The sequence below is a fragment of the Oreochromis aureus genome, linkage group 7 (genome assembly GCF_013358895.1).
Source record: "Oreochromis aureus strain Israel breed Guangdong linkage group 7, ZZ_aureus, whole genome shotgun sequence".
NCBI classification, from domain to species: domain Eukaryota; kingdom Metazoa; phylum Chordata; class Actinopteri; order Cichliformes; family Cichlidae; genus Oreochromis; species Oreochromis aureus.
The window spans coordinates 38,275,465-38,292,837 of record NC_052948.1 but is presented as its reverse complement, the minus strand read 5'-3'; the positions used below and the strand labels follow the sequence as shown (position 1 = coordinate 38,292,837).

Genomic DNA, 17,373 nt, shown 5'->3' with positions numbered 1-17,373 from the left:
TAACTCACATCTTTGGCTTAACATCTCATTTCACATGTAAGTGGGATGTTCTGCTGCGGGTGGATAGAAAAAACTATTTGTTGAAACTGTGAGCTGCATGTCTGCTGTCAAAATGTGAAGAGTGGATGAGGGGAATGTTGATAGTTTACATTTGGATTGGAAGGAGCAAAAGCTTAAACTAACAATGAGAGGGGAAAAAGCTAAGAGGAAATCTAGTGAAAGAGTCTTCCATACCAGGGAAAAAGCCATCACTGTGGATGCAGTTTTCAATATTAGCTTAATTACTAAGTGGTAAGGTAACTTGTCATCCAATGCTGTTGCTTGAATTAATTATTTCTTTGGCAAAAAGCGTGCTTCATTTTTCTCACATTTTGAACAACCGATTTAGCATCGTTCTTCTATACAGATTGGAAGAGTAACAGAAAGGTTAAGTCAGGTATTGCAGGGAGGAAGGGGAAAGATGAATAACTTGGGGAGACACGCGTCTGTACAGGAGACATTCATAAAACATGATGTGATTCAAGGCAGCAGGGTGACACTGAACTCTGGGCAGGATTCATGGAAATATTAATGCTTTAGGTCATAGAGCAGGAGGTCTGACTTGAAGTGCATAGTTGATTGGATGACCATCACTGACACTTATAGAGGGGAAATGGTCAGAACCAGAGCTAAATACTAGAAATATAAATGTAAATTATGTGTATTTTCAGAGTAAAGTGCTTATGGATATTCTCTATAATTATCACATAAAACTAGAGCATTAGCGTTAGACAAGCTGACTTGTCTTGCTGACACAATAGGCTAATCAGATCTGTATTGATCAGTGGTTATGTGGCTACAACCAAACCAATACTGGAGAATATATTTCAGCTTTTAATCTTTCTTCCTGCTTCACGATCCACAACCTGTGCTGTTGGTTGGTAGCTGTTAGAGAAAAACAAAAAAAGCAATCCCACCATTTGCTGCAGTGGCACCATAACAGCCATTGGAAAAGTCCAGGGGGAGAAGTTGAAAAGGAGCCTTTTCCCATCTTTCTTTATATTATCTTGTAATTGGCCCAGGTCTGCAGGTTTACACAGTTTAAAACCAACAGAACATATACAGGGTTGCCCAGTAGTTAAGTGCTAAAGTTCGATACAACATGGGTAAATAATTCGTGCAGATCCTGCCTGGGTAGCATTTGCTAAATGTCATTCCCCTGTGCTTACTTCTGTCATTCTTCCCACTGTCCCTATCAAAATAAAGTCAGAAATGCTCAAATATTTATATTTTTAAAAGATATGTTCATTTTTAAGAATTTTTTATTATTATTATTATTATGTGGTGCATATATAGAGTTGTCCCTCTTGGGGGGACACTCCCACAGGGCTTAAATCTGGGACTGTCCACCATTTGACCCTAGAACTGAAGAAGCTTCTCGGATGAGAGGTGAAATGTCTTCAAGCAACGTAAAGAAGTCTAGACACTTTTCTTTCCAAGCTCCTTAGACTACGATGACCTGGATGACTGAGAACCTTCACAGACATATATAGAGTTACATTATCCTGTCCTGTCTGGCAGCTTTTATAAGGCCATCTCTATAAACTCTCTATAGTCCCTTTTTTTAAGGTTTATCTGTTTATGTCTTCATTTCTATTCATGTTATTTTTAGTTAATACATTATATGTGGTACATCATATGTGATACATTATAGACTAGATTTATTTCCACTATATTCAATTGTTTAGATAAAGATACCAAAGCAAATTATTAAGAATGTCTTTCCACCTTTGTCCCTTCTTTCTACATAGAAAAATGATGGCCAGTTTACTGTAATCCAGCTGGTTGGTATGCTGCGTGGGATTGCATCTGGCATGAGGTATAAATAAAACCAACAAAAACACTGTGTTGTCGAACTAATTAATGTGCAGTGTTTATGTTTAACCCTTCTTCCCTTTGTGTTGACAAATGTAGATACCTGTCTGACATGGGCTATGTCCACCGTGATCTAGCGGCTCGTAACATCCTGGTCAACAGTAACCTTGTGTGTAAAGTGTCTGATTTTGGTCTATCCCGAGTCCTGGAAGATGATCCGGAGGCTGCATATACCACACGGGTAAAGCTGCACAAATTTCTGAAGCCAGTGGTTATTACATATCTCAAAGTTGTTTGCCAGGCTAACTGCCCAAAGTCTGTTCAATTTAAATTATATAAGACTGTAATATGTATCAGAGCAAAGATATTTAAAAGGTGCATGCCAGCGAGTAGCATTCACTTTCTTTTGAACAACTAATAAATTAATCACCTGACTGCCTCAGTGTGAGTGTTAGGGGAAAAAGGCAGCACACTGTTGTCTTTAAAGACATTTACATTTAATGTGGGGTGTGTCAGAGCATGACTCTGCCTTATCAAGCTTTGGATTAAGTGAAAAACTGACACACAGAATAGTCTCCCCATTAAATACACACCTAGGTACTTTAACTAACACACACACACACACACACACACACACACAGACAACAGCAGCAGGCCTTAAATTGAGCTGTATATCCCAGGCTGAGTGGCGTTCTGTCAGCCAGAGACGGCCTGCTTCCTGCTGGAGGAGGTCCAATTAGTACTCGGCTCAGTCTCTGCAACACTCAATTAGCACTGAGTCTTGCTGCCTTAGTGCCAAATATCCTGTCACTCACCTCTCACTGCCAGGCTACATCTCTTCTTGCTCTCTCTCTCTATCACTGTCTGAGTCTCCTTCCCTGACAGAGCAGTGAGAATAACATAATTCACACCCTTCAAATAATCAGAGCTTGAGATATCCTGCTGCTGTGTTCATCAATACTGCATCAAGCTAATTTCACTACTCATCAGCTGAAAACACACTTTCCTGTGGAACTCAGCAGTCTTTCTGTGAACTTTTTTTTTAATCTTTGCAATGAAAGCATGATAATGAAGATGAGTAAAAAATAGAGGAATCACAGGGCCCCCGACAGTTAGGATAGGGAATTTGTATAAGAAAGTGAAACTTGGTATCATGAATGTGTTCCTAAATTGATATCCATTAGGGGAAATTTGGATTGGACCACATGCGGAAGAAGTGTCTCAATTAAGGTCTGTTCTTGGTTTCCATCCTCATGACACAAAAGATGAAAATTTTGAATGACAGCAGCTGTATTTACTGCTGTAGCTCTGGACAAGCGTAGCTCGAGTCTATTTATTTATGTGAACATATCAGATTTCTTCATAATAAAGCAGCACAACACACGAAAATTTGAGGTTATATTTTCCAAGCCCGAGGTTCCTTTAAATGCCTCAATGTGTTTGCATCATCTGGTAAACACTGCATTTTGTTACAGGGCGGAAAGATTCCCATTCGCTGGACGGCTCCAGAAGCAATTGCATACAGGAAGTTCACCTCGGCTAGTGATGTGTGGAGTTATGGGATTGTCATGTGGGAAGTGATGTCATACGGAGAGAGGCCCTACTGGGAGATGTCCAATCAAGACGTAAGTTTTTAAGACATTTTAAGGAAAAGTTAGTTTTCTTTAATCTTGTGAGTAACGCATGTAGTATTTGCTGGATTATACAACTGCAGTCGTATCAGATGGTGATGAGTGAGCTTGCAGTACTTGATTCATCACCACACACATGCATCTACTTCCCACCCACCCACTCACACAGGCAACATATGCACGCACAGCCCTCCAGTGACCTCTCCAACTCCTACTTCAGACTCCACCCTCCTTTTGGTTGTTAGGCTGTCTGTCTCGAATCTAGAGAGGGGGAGGAGAGGAGAGGAGGATGAGAAGGAGAGAAGAGGAGAGGAGAAGACGTTTGATGTTTAATTGAAAGCGTTATGCTGGATTTTCTCTGATCTGCACAAGAAAGTGCAGGCTCTCACACTCTCTTTCTCTCAGCTATCACCTTCTGTTGCCCACTGTCTCCTCTTCCTTCTCACTTCTTTCTCTTGTCCCTTTTTTTGTCTCTACAAAATGCACTTTTTTTCCGTCTTGTCCGCCCTCTCTTTCTTCCCCCACTTCGTCTCTCATTCCCTTCCTCTGATCTTTCCTCCCTGCCAGTCAGTTTTTCTACCCCCTCAGCACGCAGTGATTTGCTGCTGTGCTTCTCTCTTATGCTTGAGTGCAAGAGTACATATGCATGCGCTTTAATACATGCAAGCGTATTGGAGTGCCATCACATCTGTCTTTTGTGTGAATTTGACACAAGTAAAGGCTGTCATAAACTCAACAAATCAATTCCCTGTAGTGTCTTGCACTGGCAGAACTAGGCTGAAAACTGCAGCCTGCTTTCCACTGCAGCGTCTAACGGAGGGAGCTAAGGTTTATTTATTATTCATCCAATTCAATTTCCCCGACCAAAACATTTCTGTGATTCAGTACTGCATCCTGTTACTTGCAGAAATGATTAACGGGGCTATGAGGCACGTGAACTAAACAACGTTGTGTTAATGTTGTGTTATTTTGCTGGATTCACACAGGGCATTGGTGTTGGGTTGCAAACTTCATGGATATTTGAGTATAAGGTCAGGTAGAGAGCATGCACATCCCTCAAGCAAGTATCAGAATTCAGGATCTTGCTCAGGAGAACTCAATTTGAAAGTAATCTTGCCTTGCTGAAGTGTGTCATGGTTCTGCCTTTAAAAAAATATTGCAGGATACACCAAACAGGATGTACCCTCGGCATATACTTCAATATATATCCATGTCATAGATTTTCATTTTATAGTCGCTTTGGAGTCTTATTTCCTCGGGGACAGCATACCAGAATCTTTTGAATAAACCTGATTATGGTGTTTTGAAATTCTTGTGCCTTTTGCATGCTCAGTGCAATAAGAACAGAAACTGAGAGCATAAAAACAGCAAACTAAATCTCAGTTACTAAAAAAAAAGACACAAGGACAAAAGTCTGACATATAAACACAAATAAAAGTGGCACAGTGTTAATTATATTAATGCCATCAGCAAACGCAGTAAGTGATAACAGAGAATAAATTACAAGTGATATTATGGTAGTAATACTAATCCTTCCATCTTGTAAAGAACAGATGAGAAGGTATAAAATTATAGTATTACAGAGTGTTAATGTTGTTAATGTGTAGTTGTTCTTTTTTGCTCTTTTGGGTTTTTTTTCAGTGTTTGAACTATCAGAACAGACAGGAGTTGGATAATCTAATAGCCACAGGTAGAAAGGATCTGCTGTAGTGCTCAGTCCTGCACCTTGGGGCAATGAGCCTTTTCCTGTGTGTGCTGTGGTGAGCAATCAGAGAGGAATATATAGTGGGATGGATTGTACATAATGCTGAGGAGTTTCTTTAGCATCCTCCTTTCAGACACCTGGAATCAGCTGTTTTCACCCTGCTGCCCCAACACACTGCCATATAGTCATACTTCCCACCTTAGAGTGACAAAACATAGACAGCATTATCATTTAGCATTGCAGGACCTGAGCCTCCTAAGAAGATACAGGCAACTCTGGACCCTTCTTAAAGACAATATCTGTGTTCCTGTACAAGTCGAGTTAGCTGTTTATGTGTAGTCCTAGGGATTCATCAGTCACCCCAACATCTGTTCCCCTGGTGATGATAGGGAGGGAGGAAGAAACTGCTTCCTAAACTCTACAATCAGTTCCTTGGTACTGTTTACAGCTGTACTCTAGATGAGCTCACACCACTCCACAAAACTTTCCTACTATATTCACCCTCACGGCAATCAGTGATAGAGCCAACAATAGAGTGGTCTGAAAATCACTGCAGGTGGCAAATAAAATTAGCAATTTTTTCTGTTGGCCTATTGGCTAAACTGCATGAAAGATGACACTAAGATGGTCAGAACTTGATCTCAGAAGTTCTGAGATTCCCTCATCCACTGATTCCCTCGTCCATCTAAGTACACTGCGATGCATACACTATTGATGGTTATATGAAATTATTTTAGGAAGAGAGCGCTTAAGGAGCTTTTGTGGCAGGTTGAAATGTGATTTTCACAGCTCTTTAGAAAGGTGTTTGAATTGTGTTTGAAAATGTTTTTATGGACAATAATCATGAAGTTAAAGCAACCTTTAGTTATCCTTTTGGCATAGATGATTGAAATTTACCTTTTGCTCTTACAGTACAACTGTTTGTACATTATACATAGGTTTGTTTTTGTTAGCTTGCTTTTTTAAAGCTAACCTGCCTGTCTTTCTTTATCTCTCTGTCTGAAGGTAATAAAAGCAGTGGAGGAAAGCTATAGGTTGCCAGGTCCTATGGACTGTCCTGAGGCCCTGTACCATCTTATGATGGACTGCTGGCAGCGAGAACGCAGCAACCGTCCCAAGTTTGATGAGATCGTTTGCCTGCTAGACAAATTCATTCGGAACCCCAGCTCGTTAAAGAAGCTTGTCAACTCCTCACACAGGTAGGATGTAACACTGTACTTTGCACACCATTTAAAATATATATTAGTTATAGTTTATTCCACAAGCACACACACATAAAGGTGATCTCATCTAAATGGCTGGTGTTAGTAGAAAACCTTTGACTTTGTTAAGAAATGATATTAGCTTTCTATAAAACATTTCTAAACATTTATTGATAATGCTTCTGCTTCTTGGCTCTTAAAAATGAAGTGTATTCATTTACACATTCATTTTTAAGCAAATTAGGCTCAGCACTCTAAGCTAATAGACTTCATCTTTCAAGATAAAATGTAAATAGAGTCTTATTGAAGTCCTGTGTAGCAGCATAGTTAAAACAAAAGTGAACGTAGTCTTTGGCTGCTGCATACTAGCAATAAAGAGCAGAGAAATGAAGTGGCTTAATTTTCTTAGAATGAAGCATTAGTCTGAAATGTAGTCAGTGGGGTGTCCTTTGATTGTCGTAACATTTGAACATTCAGTTAGTATTTCCTCTCCATGTATGTGCAATGCATTAGTACATAATGGTATGAAATGGCAATAATTGCTCTGAAGCAGACATTCATGCAGACACTTCATTATGTTATTTTCTTTGCGGAGATAATGAAATAATGGTAGATCTTTTGTTTTCTCTTTCTTTTTGTACACACACACACACACACACACACCAACACACACACACACACAAACACACACTGGAACGCATTTAATAAAGCAACACCTTATCTAACAGCCATACAATGACATATGACGGGCGTCAAGATTAAAATGACTCAAGCTATGCTTGTCCTTTTCTCACACCACACGCCTCTTCTAGTTATAGTGTGGAGAATGTTGTTAGTTGGCATGAATATTTCTGTTTGATAAGAGAGAGAGCCTTATTTGTAAGCATGAAGAGTGAGCCAAATGACAAAGAGTTTTGAGTGGACAACATTTGCAGTTGTGTAATGGTGAATAAATAGCTTCATGAAGACTCATCTTCAAACATTTTGCTTTCTCTTTACCTGTTTTCCCAATCCACCTTCCAGAGTTTCCAACCTGTTAGTGGAGCATGCCAGCGTAGAAGGGAACTGTAGCACTCGAAGCCAGACTGTAGGAGAGTGGCTCGACTCCATCAAGATGGGACGTTACACTGAACTGTTTATGGAAGGAGGTTACTCTTCACTGGAAACAGTGGCTCAGATGACATCAGAGTAAGAGTCTTATGCACATGCACACATACATATAAATGCATAGGTGTTAGGACGTGTAGCCCTGCATATAGGTGTAGTTTCATTCCCCCTGGTTTTAATATAAATCATTTGTAAGGCATTAACATGGGTTTTATTGCTGTCCACTGGGTATTTACAAGTGGACACTTCAGAGTATGTCAGTTCACCTACAGGATTAGAATGCATCTTTGAGTTACATCAGTGACCAATTGTCATTGAATCTAATATATCTGTCATTTGTTTCCAGTTGTTTTTTTACTGGTGAGAAGCAGCAATGCACTTCATGTGCCTATTCAGCTATAGTTATAAGTTATAAGAAGAAAACAAGATTGGGTCTGTTCATTGGTATGTTTCAGGAAAAACCCAGTCAAACATGCCAAACATGCTTGAAACACATCTTGGTGACATATGTCTGTTTACACTTGCCCAGTAGTGCATAAACAATTACCTACAGATTGTGCATACAAAGAAGACACTGTGGTCCAGTACTGAGCCCAGTCTAAATCCGATATGGTTTGAGCGATCTGATTTTAATGCATTCTCAGTGTATACTGGGTCTATTCACTCCTGTCCTTAGCTGGATTGAAAGACCATGTTAATGCCAGGTTTAAACAGTATCACAGATTTTTTTTTCCTAGACCATTTAATGTAATGAACACTCTAATGAACACACAAAGTGGTGTGAAGGTTATCTGCAGTGCTTAACAAATTTATTAGACCACCACCCAATGTACGTTTTATTCCAGTGCTGCCCTAAATGAAAGGTATTCATAATTACCAAAATTTTTGTATGTTTCTATGCAGAAGCTCTTTAATCAAAATTATATTTTTAATGCTAAGCTATATTTATTGTTGTTTTCCATTCATTTTCAAATTTAGTGTAAAGCATATTATAGTAAAGCCAAATTACAGTTCTTTACTTGCATTCCTGAACAGGAAAGTTTATTTTCAGCACTTGAATTTTAAGCTTGGTTAATTTCTGACCTCTCAGAGAAAAGTGTGCTGGTTCAAATTTGGTTATAACAATGTGAGTTCAGTTTGTTATTTGCCTAAAACTTTTTTTAAACATGCTTTTGATAGATTTCTAAAATATTTGTGTTTTCTCATTTTTATTACAGGGGGTCTAATAAATTTGGTAAGCACTGCATTACAAGATTGCAAGTCTGTGCAAATACTTCAAAATGCTTTTTCTCTTCATTGAACTAAGAGTTCATATAAAGATTATATAACTACAGAAGATTGGTAAAAATATCATCTATAACTCGAGGACGATTGAAAAATTGGTTTAACAGCAAAATCTCTTTAGTCAGTGTGTATCCAAAAGCCCAAACAGACAATAATTTTTAACTTACAAAAAAGACTAGTTATCACAATCATTAAAAATGTATTTATTTATGTAAGTAATCCAAAATGCAGGCTTATTTTTAACAACTTTCTCATGCATTGCCTTATTTGTTAGCAGAATGCTTAAATATAGTGCCCTGTTTTCTGTGTGCTGTTTTTCAGGGATTTGCGAAGAGTAGGAGTGAACTTGGCTGGACACCAGAAAAAAATTATTACTAGCATTCAGGAGATGAGGGTCCATATGAACAGCACCAACTCTACTGTAAACATATGATGTGAAATACAAACATACAGACACATGCACACTCGTACACGCGCACACAAACACAGAAATACAATATATGGACCTACTATGTACTGGACCTAGAGTGGCTTAGCACTTTGTGTGGACGAGGATACCCAGTGTTCTACCGATCTAAACTGGAGGATCCACATTTTGTTGGTTCCTGTGTGTGGAGTTTGCGTTGGTGTCATTGGGAATATTGGATATTGCAGCACTAAAACCAAACTGAACTGGACTGAGTGGTGCTACTTGGAGGGATGATGATGATGAGCTAAATATGAACTTAAGTAATGGTTTTACTTTAATTATTCAATTATATGACTCTGGGGATCCTCTTGGCACTGTTTTGGATTCCTAAAACACAGACAGCAGATCTAACTCTGAGAGCAACCATAAAGTTTTTGGCTGTATCACAGATGTGAGTTTATACACTGGGCTCAAAGGGAACTTTTTCAACCTGTCTCAGGTGAGCTGAGCCCCGTGGAACGAAAAAAGTACTTGCTGATTCTTTGGCAACTTTCTCCATCGAGATTACCGTTCCATCAGGTTTCACTGAATTCATTTCCATATATTGAACCATTATCATTATTTAAATTAATGTCAATATTTGCTTTGACATGCTGATGTGCTTGTGGTTCTGATTTTTACCTGTTTCTACCACATCTTCATGTGCAAAACTGAAGCTAAAATCTATTTTAATCATCCATATTCATATTCACTGTCATTTACTTAATTATCTTCCAAAGCAATGAAAGACAAGAATAGATAGTTGACCTTTGCTGTTTTAAAATACTAGATCTTAAGAATGGTTCTTACAGAGCCTAAAAAGAGAAGTGAAAACAAACAAATAAAGACATGAGGATTTACACTTAAATATACTCTCTACAGCTGTTCTTCTGGGTGAATGTATAGCACTGCTACAATGTGGCAATAAAACCATTCTAGTCCTTAAAACCAGCTTCTGAATGAGGCCACTGATTGTATGTTATTCAGCTGGCTTTGCTCTATGTGTAAGACCTTTCACTTATAGTGAAGTTACTACAAAGCAATGCATATTTTAATTGTAAACTGTTCTATTAGCTGAAAAATTCACACATATTTTAGTGAAATATTCACTCAGATTGCAGGCAAGCAGCACATGGAACACTGAAATCGCTTAAAAACCTTCACTTCAAAGTCTAGGAGAAGATTTTACTGAGATTCAAAAGAAGCATTTGCTTATTCATGAGTAAATATTTCATCCAGATTCCAAATAACTTTAAGGTAGGATCCACACTGGAACTGGACATTTTTAATTTGACATCCATTCATCGATCGCACATTTTCAAAATAAAACTTCACTTCATGTTTAGATGTGGTTCCAGTAGAATACAACTGGAACAAACTGACACTCGTCAAAGGTTCATTCAATCCTGATGGAACATTTGTTCATGTAATAATGGAACTGCCATTCAGATTCTCATGGAAAGGATCACAAAGATTCTAACGAGACTGTTTACTGGTATTCTAATGGAACATTTTCCTCAGATTTTAAGGGAACTTCTACAAGGATTTCAATGCAGCCTTCTGTCAAGAGTGCACTCGGATCTTCATCAAGCCTTCACTTAGAACCAACAAACTTCAGGTACCGCAGAAACCCATCAGCAATCTGTTCGGTTCACCATGCGGCGGAGAATCTCTCACACGCATGTCTGCAACACCACAATAAACCTCACTCTAACAGGACTGCTGAAAATAAGGAGGCAATATTCATCTACTTGATAATCGTTTAGTTATTTCTACTTGTTTGAAAAAAGAGCAAAAGTTATGTGGACAGTTTGTGTTTTATAATAATACTCTCTCTTGGACTACTGAGCAGCTTTGCCTACATGTCTTTCATGTATATAATGTATTATATATTTAAAGCAGGGAGCATTGTTCTTCTGTCTGCTATCATGTGGACAAGTGGATATTGACCAGTCATCTCAGAGTCGAACACATTAGTAAATAGTGACAGATATTCTGAATCGGCATTTCTGCTACATAGACCTGGGCCGCTATCAAGTGGGGGCAACCAGCACACCTGTCCCCAGATAAGGGCCCCCAGAAGGGTATGCAAAAAGAGCAAATATTTATCTTATGTTGTTGGTGATTGTGTTTCATTTTACATTTTTTGGTGCAAGACCTAGAAATATTTTCAGTGGCCCTAAATGAGACAGCAAGAAAAGCTTTGTTGACACTAGAAGTAGATGAGAATTATGAACAGGGACTGATGAATTTCTGGTGTATTGTATGGTTTAAACATATACAATGATGTCAATGATCAAGCCCTTGCTTTACTTCTCTTTGGTATGGTATGTTATACGTGCATTGCTACTCAGTGCTTTATTGCTAAAACTTGACCTTTTTTTCACTGCGTTGTTCACCTAAAGAGAAGCTACGTTCTCGCATTATATCTGTGCTCTCTGCAGATAACATGCTTGTATTTGTCTCGGTTAGTGTACTGCTAGTGTTGGGGTATACAGATGGAAATGCAATGAGATTGTAGAAGTAGTTGTTTTTGGTTTTTTTAAAGAGGTGTTATCACCTGACTGTATGAAAGGTATAGAAAAGCACACAAGAAGAATGTAAAGGTTTTAAAGGGGCATTTCACTTTTTCAAAGAACATGCTTTCACTTTGAAACACTCAGACCCCCCACAGAGTTCAAGATGAGTAAAAGGGATAAGTCCTTAATGGTGGTAAGGACCCTCTTAGGTAATGGCATTTAAGCTTTTCCACCTGCTGTCAAGATCAAACTTCTTTCATAAAAGATTGTAAAGTGGGGAATGGTCACAGGTTAATATTCTATATTATTATGTGTTTCTGAAAGTCATAGTGTTCTAACAGAGTGAACGTCTGGTACAAGATAAATATCTGCATAGCCTCTTTAGTCTATGTACTTGGCTTGTACATTGATAAACTATGTTGCTATGTTGCATTTTTATTATTGGGGAACTGTAGGCATTTAGTGATGTTATTATTTTTTTTATGAGAAGCATTTAACAGCAAGCAACATTTGGCAGTAAAACTTGCATCCATTCCTATGTAGATTATTGTGGCTGTGCAGGTATTTAATTCAGCAGGGGAAGGCATCAGTAACATGGTGCAAAATATAAGGCATGTACTGTACAGCGAAAGCAATTGTGTTGGGCAGTTTTTATTTATGACCCAGCGAGTTATAAGGCTTCTTCAGTCTCACGAATACTGCTTTTAGTTTGGGTTTCGCAGTGTTTTGACCCTTCCCAGTTGTCATGTTATTGGCTTTTTACAACCACCCTTTCAGCTTACTGTAATTTTCAAACTAAAATCTATGCTTGGGGCATGAAAAATTAGTGAATACAACACCCTTATAAGTGCCTCTCATCTTTTGAGCACCGCTATTTACTCCCCTGCCAAAATGCTATGCCCCAGCTGTTCAACTTTCTATACGTTTGCCAGCAACGTCTACAGGCAATAAGAAGAATGTCAGATAATATGCTTGTTGGAACTAATTTAATTTGCACTTTATGAGAATTCTGTTGCCCTTTGTTTGACTAAAATATCGATAGGTGACTGACGTGTTACTGTCAGCTAGTGTATCCTTATTATTTACTATTTAATTATTAGAATTACTGTGTTCCCTTCATACTCCCATTGGTCCCCATGGCATAATTTTTTTTTACAGTTAAGCACAAGAATTAATAATATTTGTAATACAAATCAAAGTTATATGAGCATCATTGATGTAGAGCACCATATTTTCTAGTGTATGGCACAACAATACACTTTCATGATGTAAACACGGGGTTTGACAGGCATCTTTTAGAATAAAGGTGAATTATTGGCTTTTTAACAAGAAGTCAACAGAGCACTCATCCTTGATGTCAAGGCCTCAGCCAGTCTTGACAGCTTTTTAGCATCACCACTGTTAATTCCAAAAGTGTGAGAACAGGTATTGATTTCTTGGCATTGCAAACCATAGTAAATATACAGTCAAGCTAACTATATGCTCTGCTCAAAATATCAAATCATCAATTCAAATAATTTATTCTCAGCACTTTTTCCAATAGCATGACTTTATCTTTTGCTCACATTTAGCCAAGAAAAAAAAAAGAAAGCACAACAAACCAGCAAATACTAAAGATTTATGTGGTTTTACTCTTCAGTAACTGTCAGCTGAAACTCCGTCAGCCATGCAGTGTTTATGCAGGAGACAAAATTGTTGCGTCAAATTACATAAGACAACCGGTCTTATGTAACATCTTTGTTGTTTGAGTTTCAGAAGAGGTAATCTAAGTTAGTCACACTGGTCCAGGCAGAAATGTCTATAAGAAGTTGTTGCACTCATACATGAGTTTTGGGGGGTTTATTCCAAAATTACAACACCGCATAAACCAGTAGATACCAGTTTGACTGGATTCTATGAAAGGCCCAAAAGCAATGTGTGACCTGACATTATTTGCAAAACTAATTTTTGCATACACAAATGCATGGGAATGTAACAACAACAAAAGGTTGCACTAACTGATTAAGTTTTTGGGGTATTTTGTCAGACATGAACATACTGAAAATAGGTTTAGGAGTCCTTGAAAGTGAGTTGAATTGTATCAGGGCCCACAGTTCTAGCATTCTTCCATTACTACTATTAATATTAATATTACTACTATTTTTGATTAGTCGTTTCAGCATTTCTTATACTTTGGAGCAACTGTGCAAATAAAGTCAAAGACTTTGTACAACTTATTCTTGGTTTAAAGGATGTTTGGAATAAGCTTGAACTTATTCCACTTCTTTAGTGGGCAGCTTCATCTTAGCAACTGCTGATGAGGTGCACACGATTTGTATTTTGTGCCATATAGAAAACCACACTGACGGGGGAAAAATGTCTCTTAAAGACTAATGTGGGTCAATAAAATTACAATTGTAATGCAAGACCACAGCATTTGCCTGTTGAGTAACATTTTTGAGAAAAATCAGTTCTTCAAATGTATATTTGCAGTGGGACAAACACTGTTTCCAACGGCACTGTCCACTTGCATTTTTAACTTCTCAGGAAGTGGAAAATAGGTACATTTATTTGATTATCACATATTTGATCTTAGAAATTATGTGCAGCTTTCACAAAGTGTTAACATACAGAACAAGTATGTGATTAATCAGTTGTCCCCAGCTCAAAGGTAATTATTTTATCAGTTCACACATACGACTGAGTAACAAATTCATTGTGATTTATTGAAAGCACAGTAAAAATACTCAGCTACTGATGTGCTATTGGTTTGTTTTTGAGACTGTCATGTATTATGTTTGTGTTGATGTTTTTGTAGTGTGTTATCAAATCTATATTTTTGCAATAAAACATGATTAAAATCAACTCTTGTTGTAACAGTCATTATCTGTCGACCACACTGCCACTGCACAGACACTACACATTACAATAATTATTAATAATTGTTTTATGTTTTATGCTTGACTCCTGCACTGCAGTGATTTGTTTGTGACCTCACAGGAAAAAGCAGTGCCATCATATTATGTTACTTTCAGTCATTCTGAAGGTGTAACTGTAGCAATATCATCCAAGGAAAAATCTTGAATTTTGGAACTGAGTTTTTAGATTGTGCATAACTTTAGTGAACAATGAGGCCAAAGTTTTAATTTACAGTGATGCGCAAAAGTAAGTACACAACACTTGTAGAAGCGCCTTCAGCAGTAATAACTTGAAGTAATCTTTTCTGTATGACTTCTGTCACATCGTTGTGGATGAACTTTGGCCCACTTTATAATTTTGCTCCACTTCAGTGAGGTTCACAGATATTCATTTATACAGCTCTCAAAGAAATAAGCCAGTTATGAAGGCAATAATGGATATAACCTGGTGCTAGCAAGGTAAAAGATGGTGTCCAGTGAGAATATAAATCTTTCATATTATCTCGTTTGATGTTTTTCGATTTTGACACAGCATTTCAGACAGCATGAGGTCTGGACTTTGACTGCAATGACTTGCCACTGCAATATGTTTTTTGCTTTTTTTCCTTTCAGCCATTCTGTTGTACAGTTCCTGATACATGACATAGTTATACATTATTATCCTGTTGCATGACACAGTTGTGGCCAAGCTTTAGCTTTTGGACATATAGACTCACATTTGACTCTGAATGCTTTTGGTATTCAGAGGAAGTCATGGTTGACTCGGTGAGATACCTACGTCACACGTCTACAAAAGAAACCCAAATCATCAAAACAGCAAAAAGTGCCACCCTTTGATCTCCCCAGATTTTTGTCTATGTCAAGATATTGCAAAATGCCTCAATGAGTATTTAGTTCATAGGTTGTTGCAAAATGTCGTCATTAATTTAAATGGTTAATTCTCTGCACTTTCATAACAAATCCCACAAAATAGGAAACAGAAAACACAGCATAAAGAAAACTCCTCCAAAAATATGAAATTTAAGTTGCTAGCACCATGCTGTATCCTCCTGTTGCCTTCATGACCATCCTGATTCATTGTGCATAGATTCAACAGCATGGAAATATTCCTCAGAGATTTTGTTCGATTTTGACACAATAGCATTGCATAGTTGCTGCAGATTTGTCATCCATCCCTGATGTGAATCTCCCATTTCAGTACATACCAAAGATGATTGACTGGACTGACATCTGGTGACTGTCGAGGTCACTTAAGTTGAGGGAACTCATTGTTTGTTCAAGAAGCCAGTTTGATGTGATTGTGAGTTTGATAGCCTTGTGATATGGCGTGTTACCTTGCTGGAAGCAGCCATCAGAAGATGGGTACAGCGTGACGATAAAGGGTGATTGGTATGGTGACAAACCGTAATAAGGTAGGCTGTGGCACATGAACAATACTCAGTTGGTACTAAGTGTGACAAGAAAATAGTCCCTACACCAGATATCAAGAGTCAACAAAGCCAGACATTTTTTTTCATCCTCTATTGTCCAGTTTTAGTGAGTTTTAATCTCAATCTTCTGTTTTTAGCCGACAGGAGTGGCACCTGGTGTGGTCTTCTGCTGTTGCAGCCCATCTGTGAGACCCCAGAGACTGTAAATATATTACCATGCAGTTTGTGAGGTTACCTCAAGGAAAGTGGCAAACTGCATATAAAAAAAGTCAGCAGTAATAACTGAAACAAGTTTCTCTTACTAATTAAATCACAAGGATGTCCCTGTGTGTTTCCTAATTGTATTATAGTTGATATTGACCAGTTAATTGACCAAATTGCATTTACTGCAATGTACTCTGTTTTTGTCTGCGTTTTCATCACTTGCTGGTTTGAGTGTAATGGGCTACTTTCAGCGGACATGTAATTACTCCAAGATGTTTCCCAGCAATGTAATTAGACATGCTTTATTTGTTAAGATACCAACTGACAGGGTAACAAGGGAGCTAGTTACCAGTTTTTTCCTCTTTGTCTAGGTGGAGGCTGGGGGGTAGAAACAGATGGATAAATGAATACAGAGACAGTTGCTGATCCAAGGAGAAAATCAAGCACTGCCCAAGTAAAGAGAGGCATCCTAAAAATCACAGCTGCAGTCTTTGTACTAAGCTGTTGACAATGCTGCATCGTAGGCTGGGGAAAGAATCCAGCAAAATGCAGTTCATTGCCAGGTTATAGTGATAATGAGCTGTGAGGTTCTGTAAAATGTATTATGTTTTTAAAGCATGATGATGCAAGCCTTGGTAATGATGTGTCTGTAAGATGCAGTGAAATTAGCTGCTGATGTCAGCAACTCATTTTATTGTGTGATTACTCTCACACAAAGCAGACAATGATGTGAAAGCCTTGCCAACAATTAACATAGTGAAATTATTCAGTAGCATACCTGTTTGTATGAGAATGCTTTATCCTCAAAAGTCTACAATAGACACAGTGGTTATTTAATTTAATTAACACTTGAGGCCAATGCTTCGGTAACACAAGCTTTTGTTGGAGAAACGGTGAAATTAAAGATAGAACCTAAAGACAGGTAATAGCTCAATATCCTAATCCCCTACAACAGATATTGTAAAACATCCCTCATACGCCTACACACTATTAATAATTTTTGTGATAACCTTGAATGGCGTGTGAAGGTGATTCTCGGTTCTAACAAAGCCACGCTAGTTTATATGTTAATATCAGCACTAAACTGTTGTG

The 17,373-nt window shown here is 38.0% G+C and overlaps 1 protein-coding gene across 1 annotated transcript in view; it reads left to right on the top strand.

Annotated features, from left to right (window-relative positions):
- Window positions 1-9,205, top strand: part of LOC116324962 (ephrin type-A receptor 5) — a 56,199-nt gene extending 46,994 nt beyond the window's left edge. The window contains exons 14-20 of the mRNA XM_031745759.2: window positions 1,791-1,858; window positions 1,954-2,095; window positions 3,330-3,479; window positions 6,196-6,389; window positions 7,416-7,580; window positions 8,717-8,733; window positions 9,105-9,205. Coding sequence (XP_031601619.2) covers window positions 1,791-1,858; window positions 1,954-2,095; window positions 3,330-3,479; window positions 6,196-6,389; window positions 7,416-7,580; window positions 8,717-8,733; window positions 9,105-9,121 — 753 coding nt within the window. The 3' untranslated portion in view covers window positions 9,122-9,205. The remainder of the gene's footprint in view (window positions 1-1,790; window positions 1,859-1,953; window positions 2,096-3,329; window positions 3,480-6,195; window positions 6,390-7,415; window positions 7,581-8,716; window positions 8,734-9,104) is intronic.
- Window positions 9,206-17,373: the final 8,168 nt, after the last annotated feature.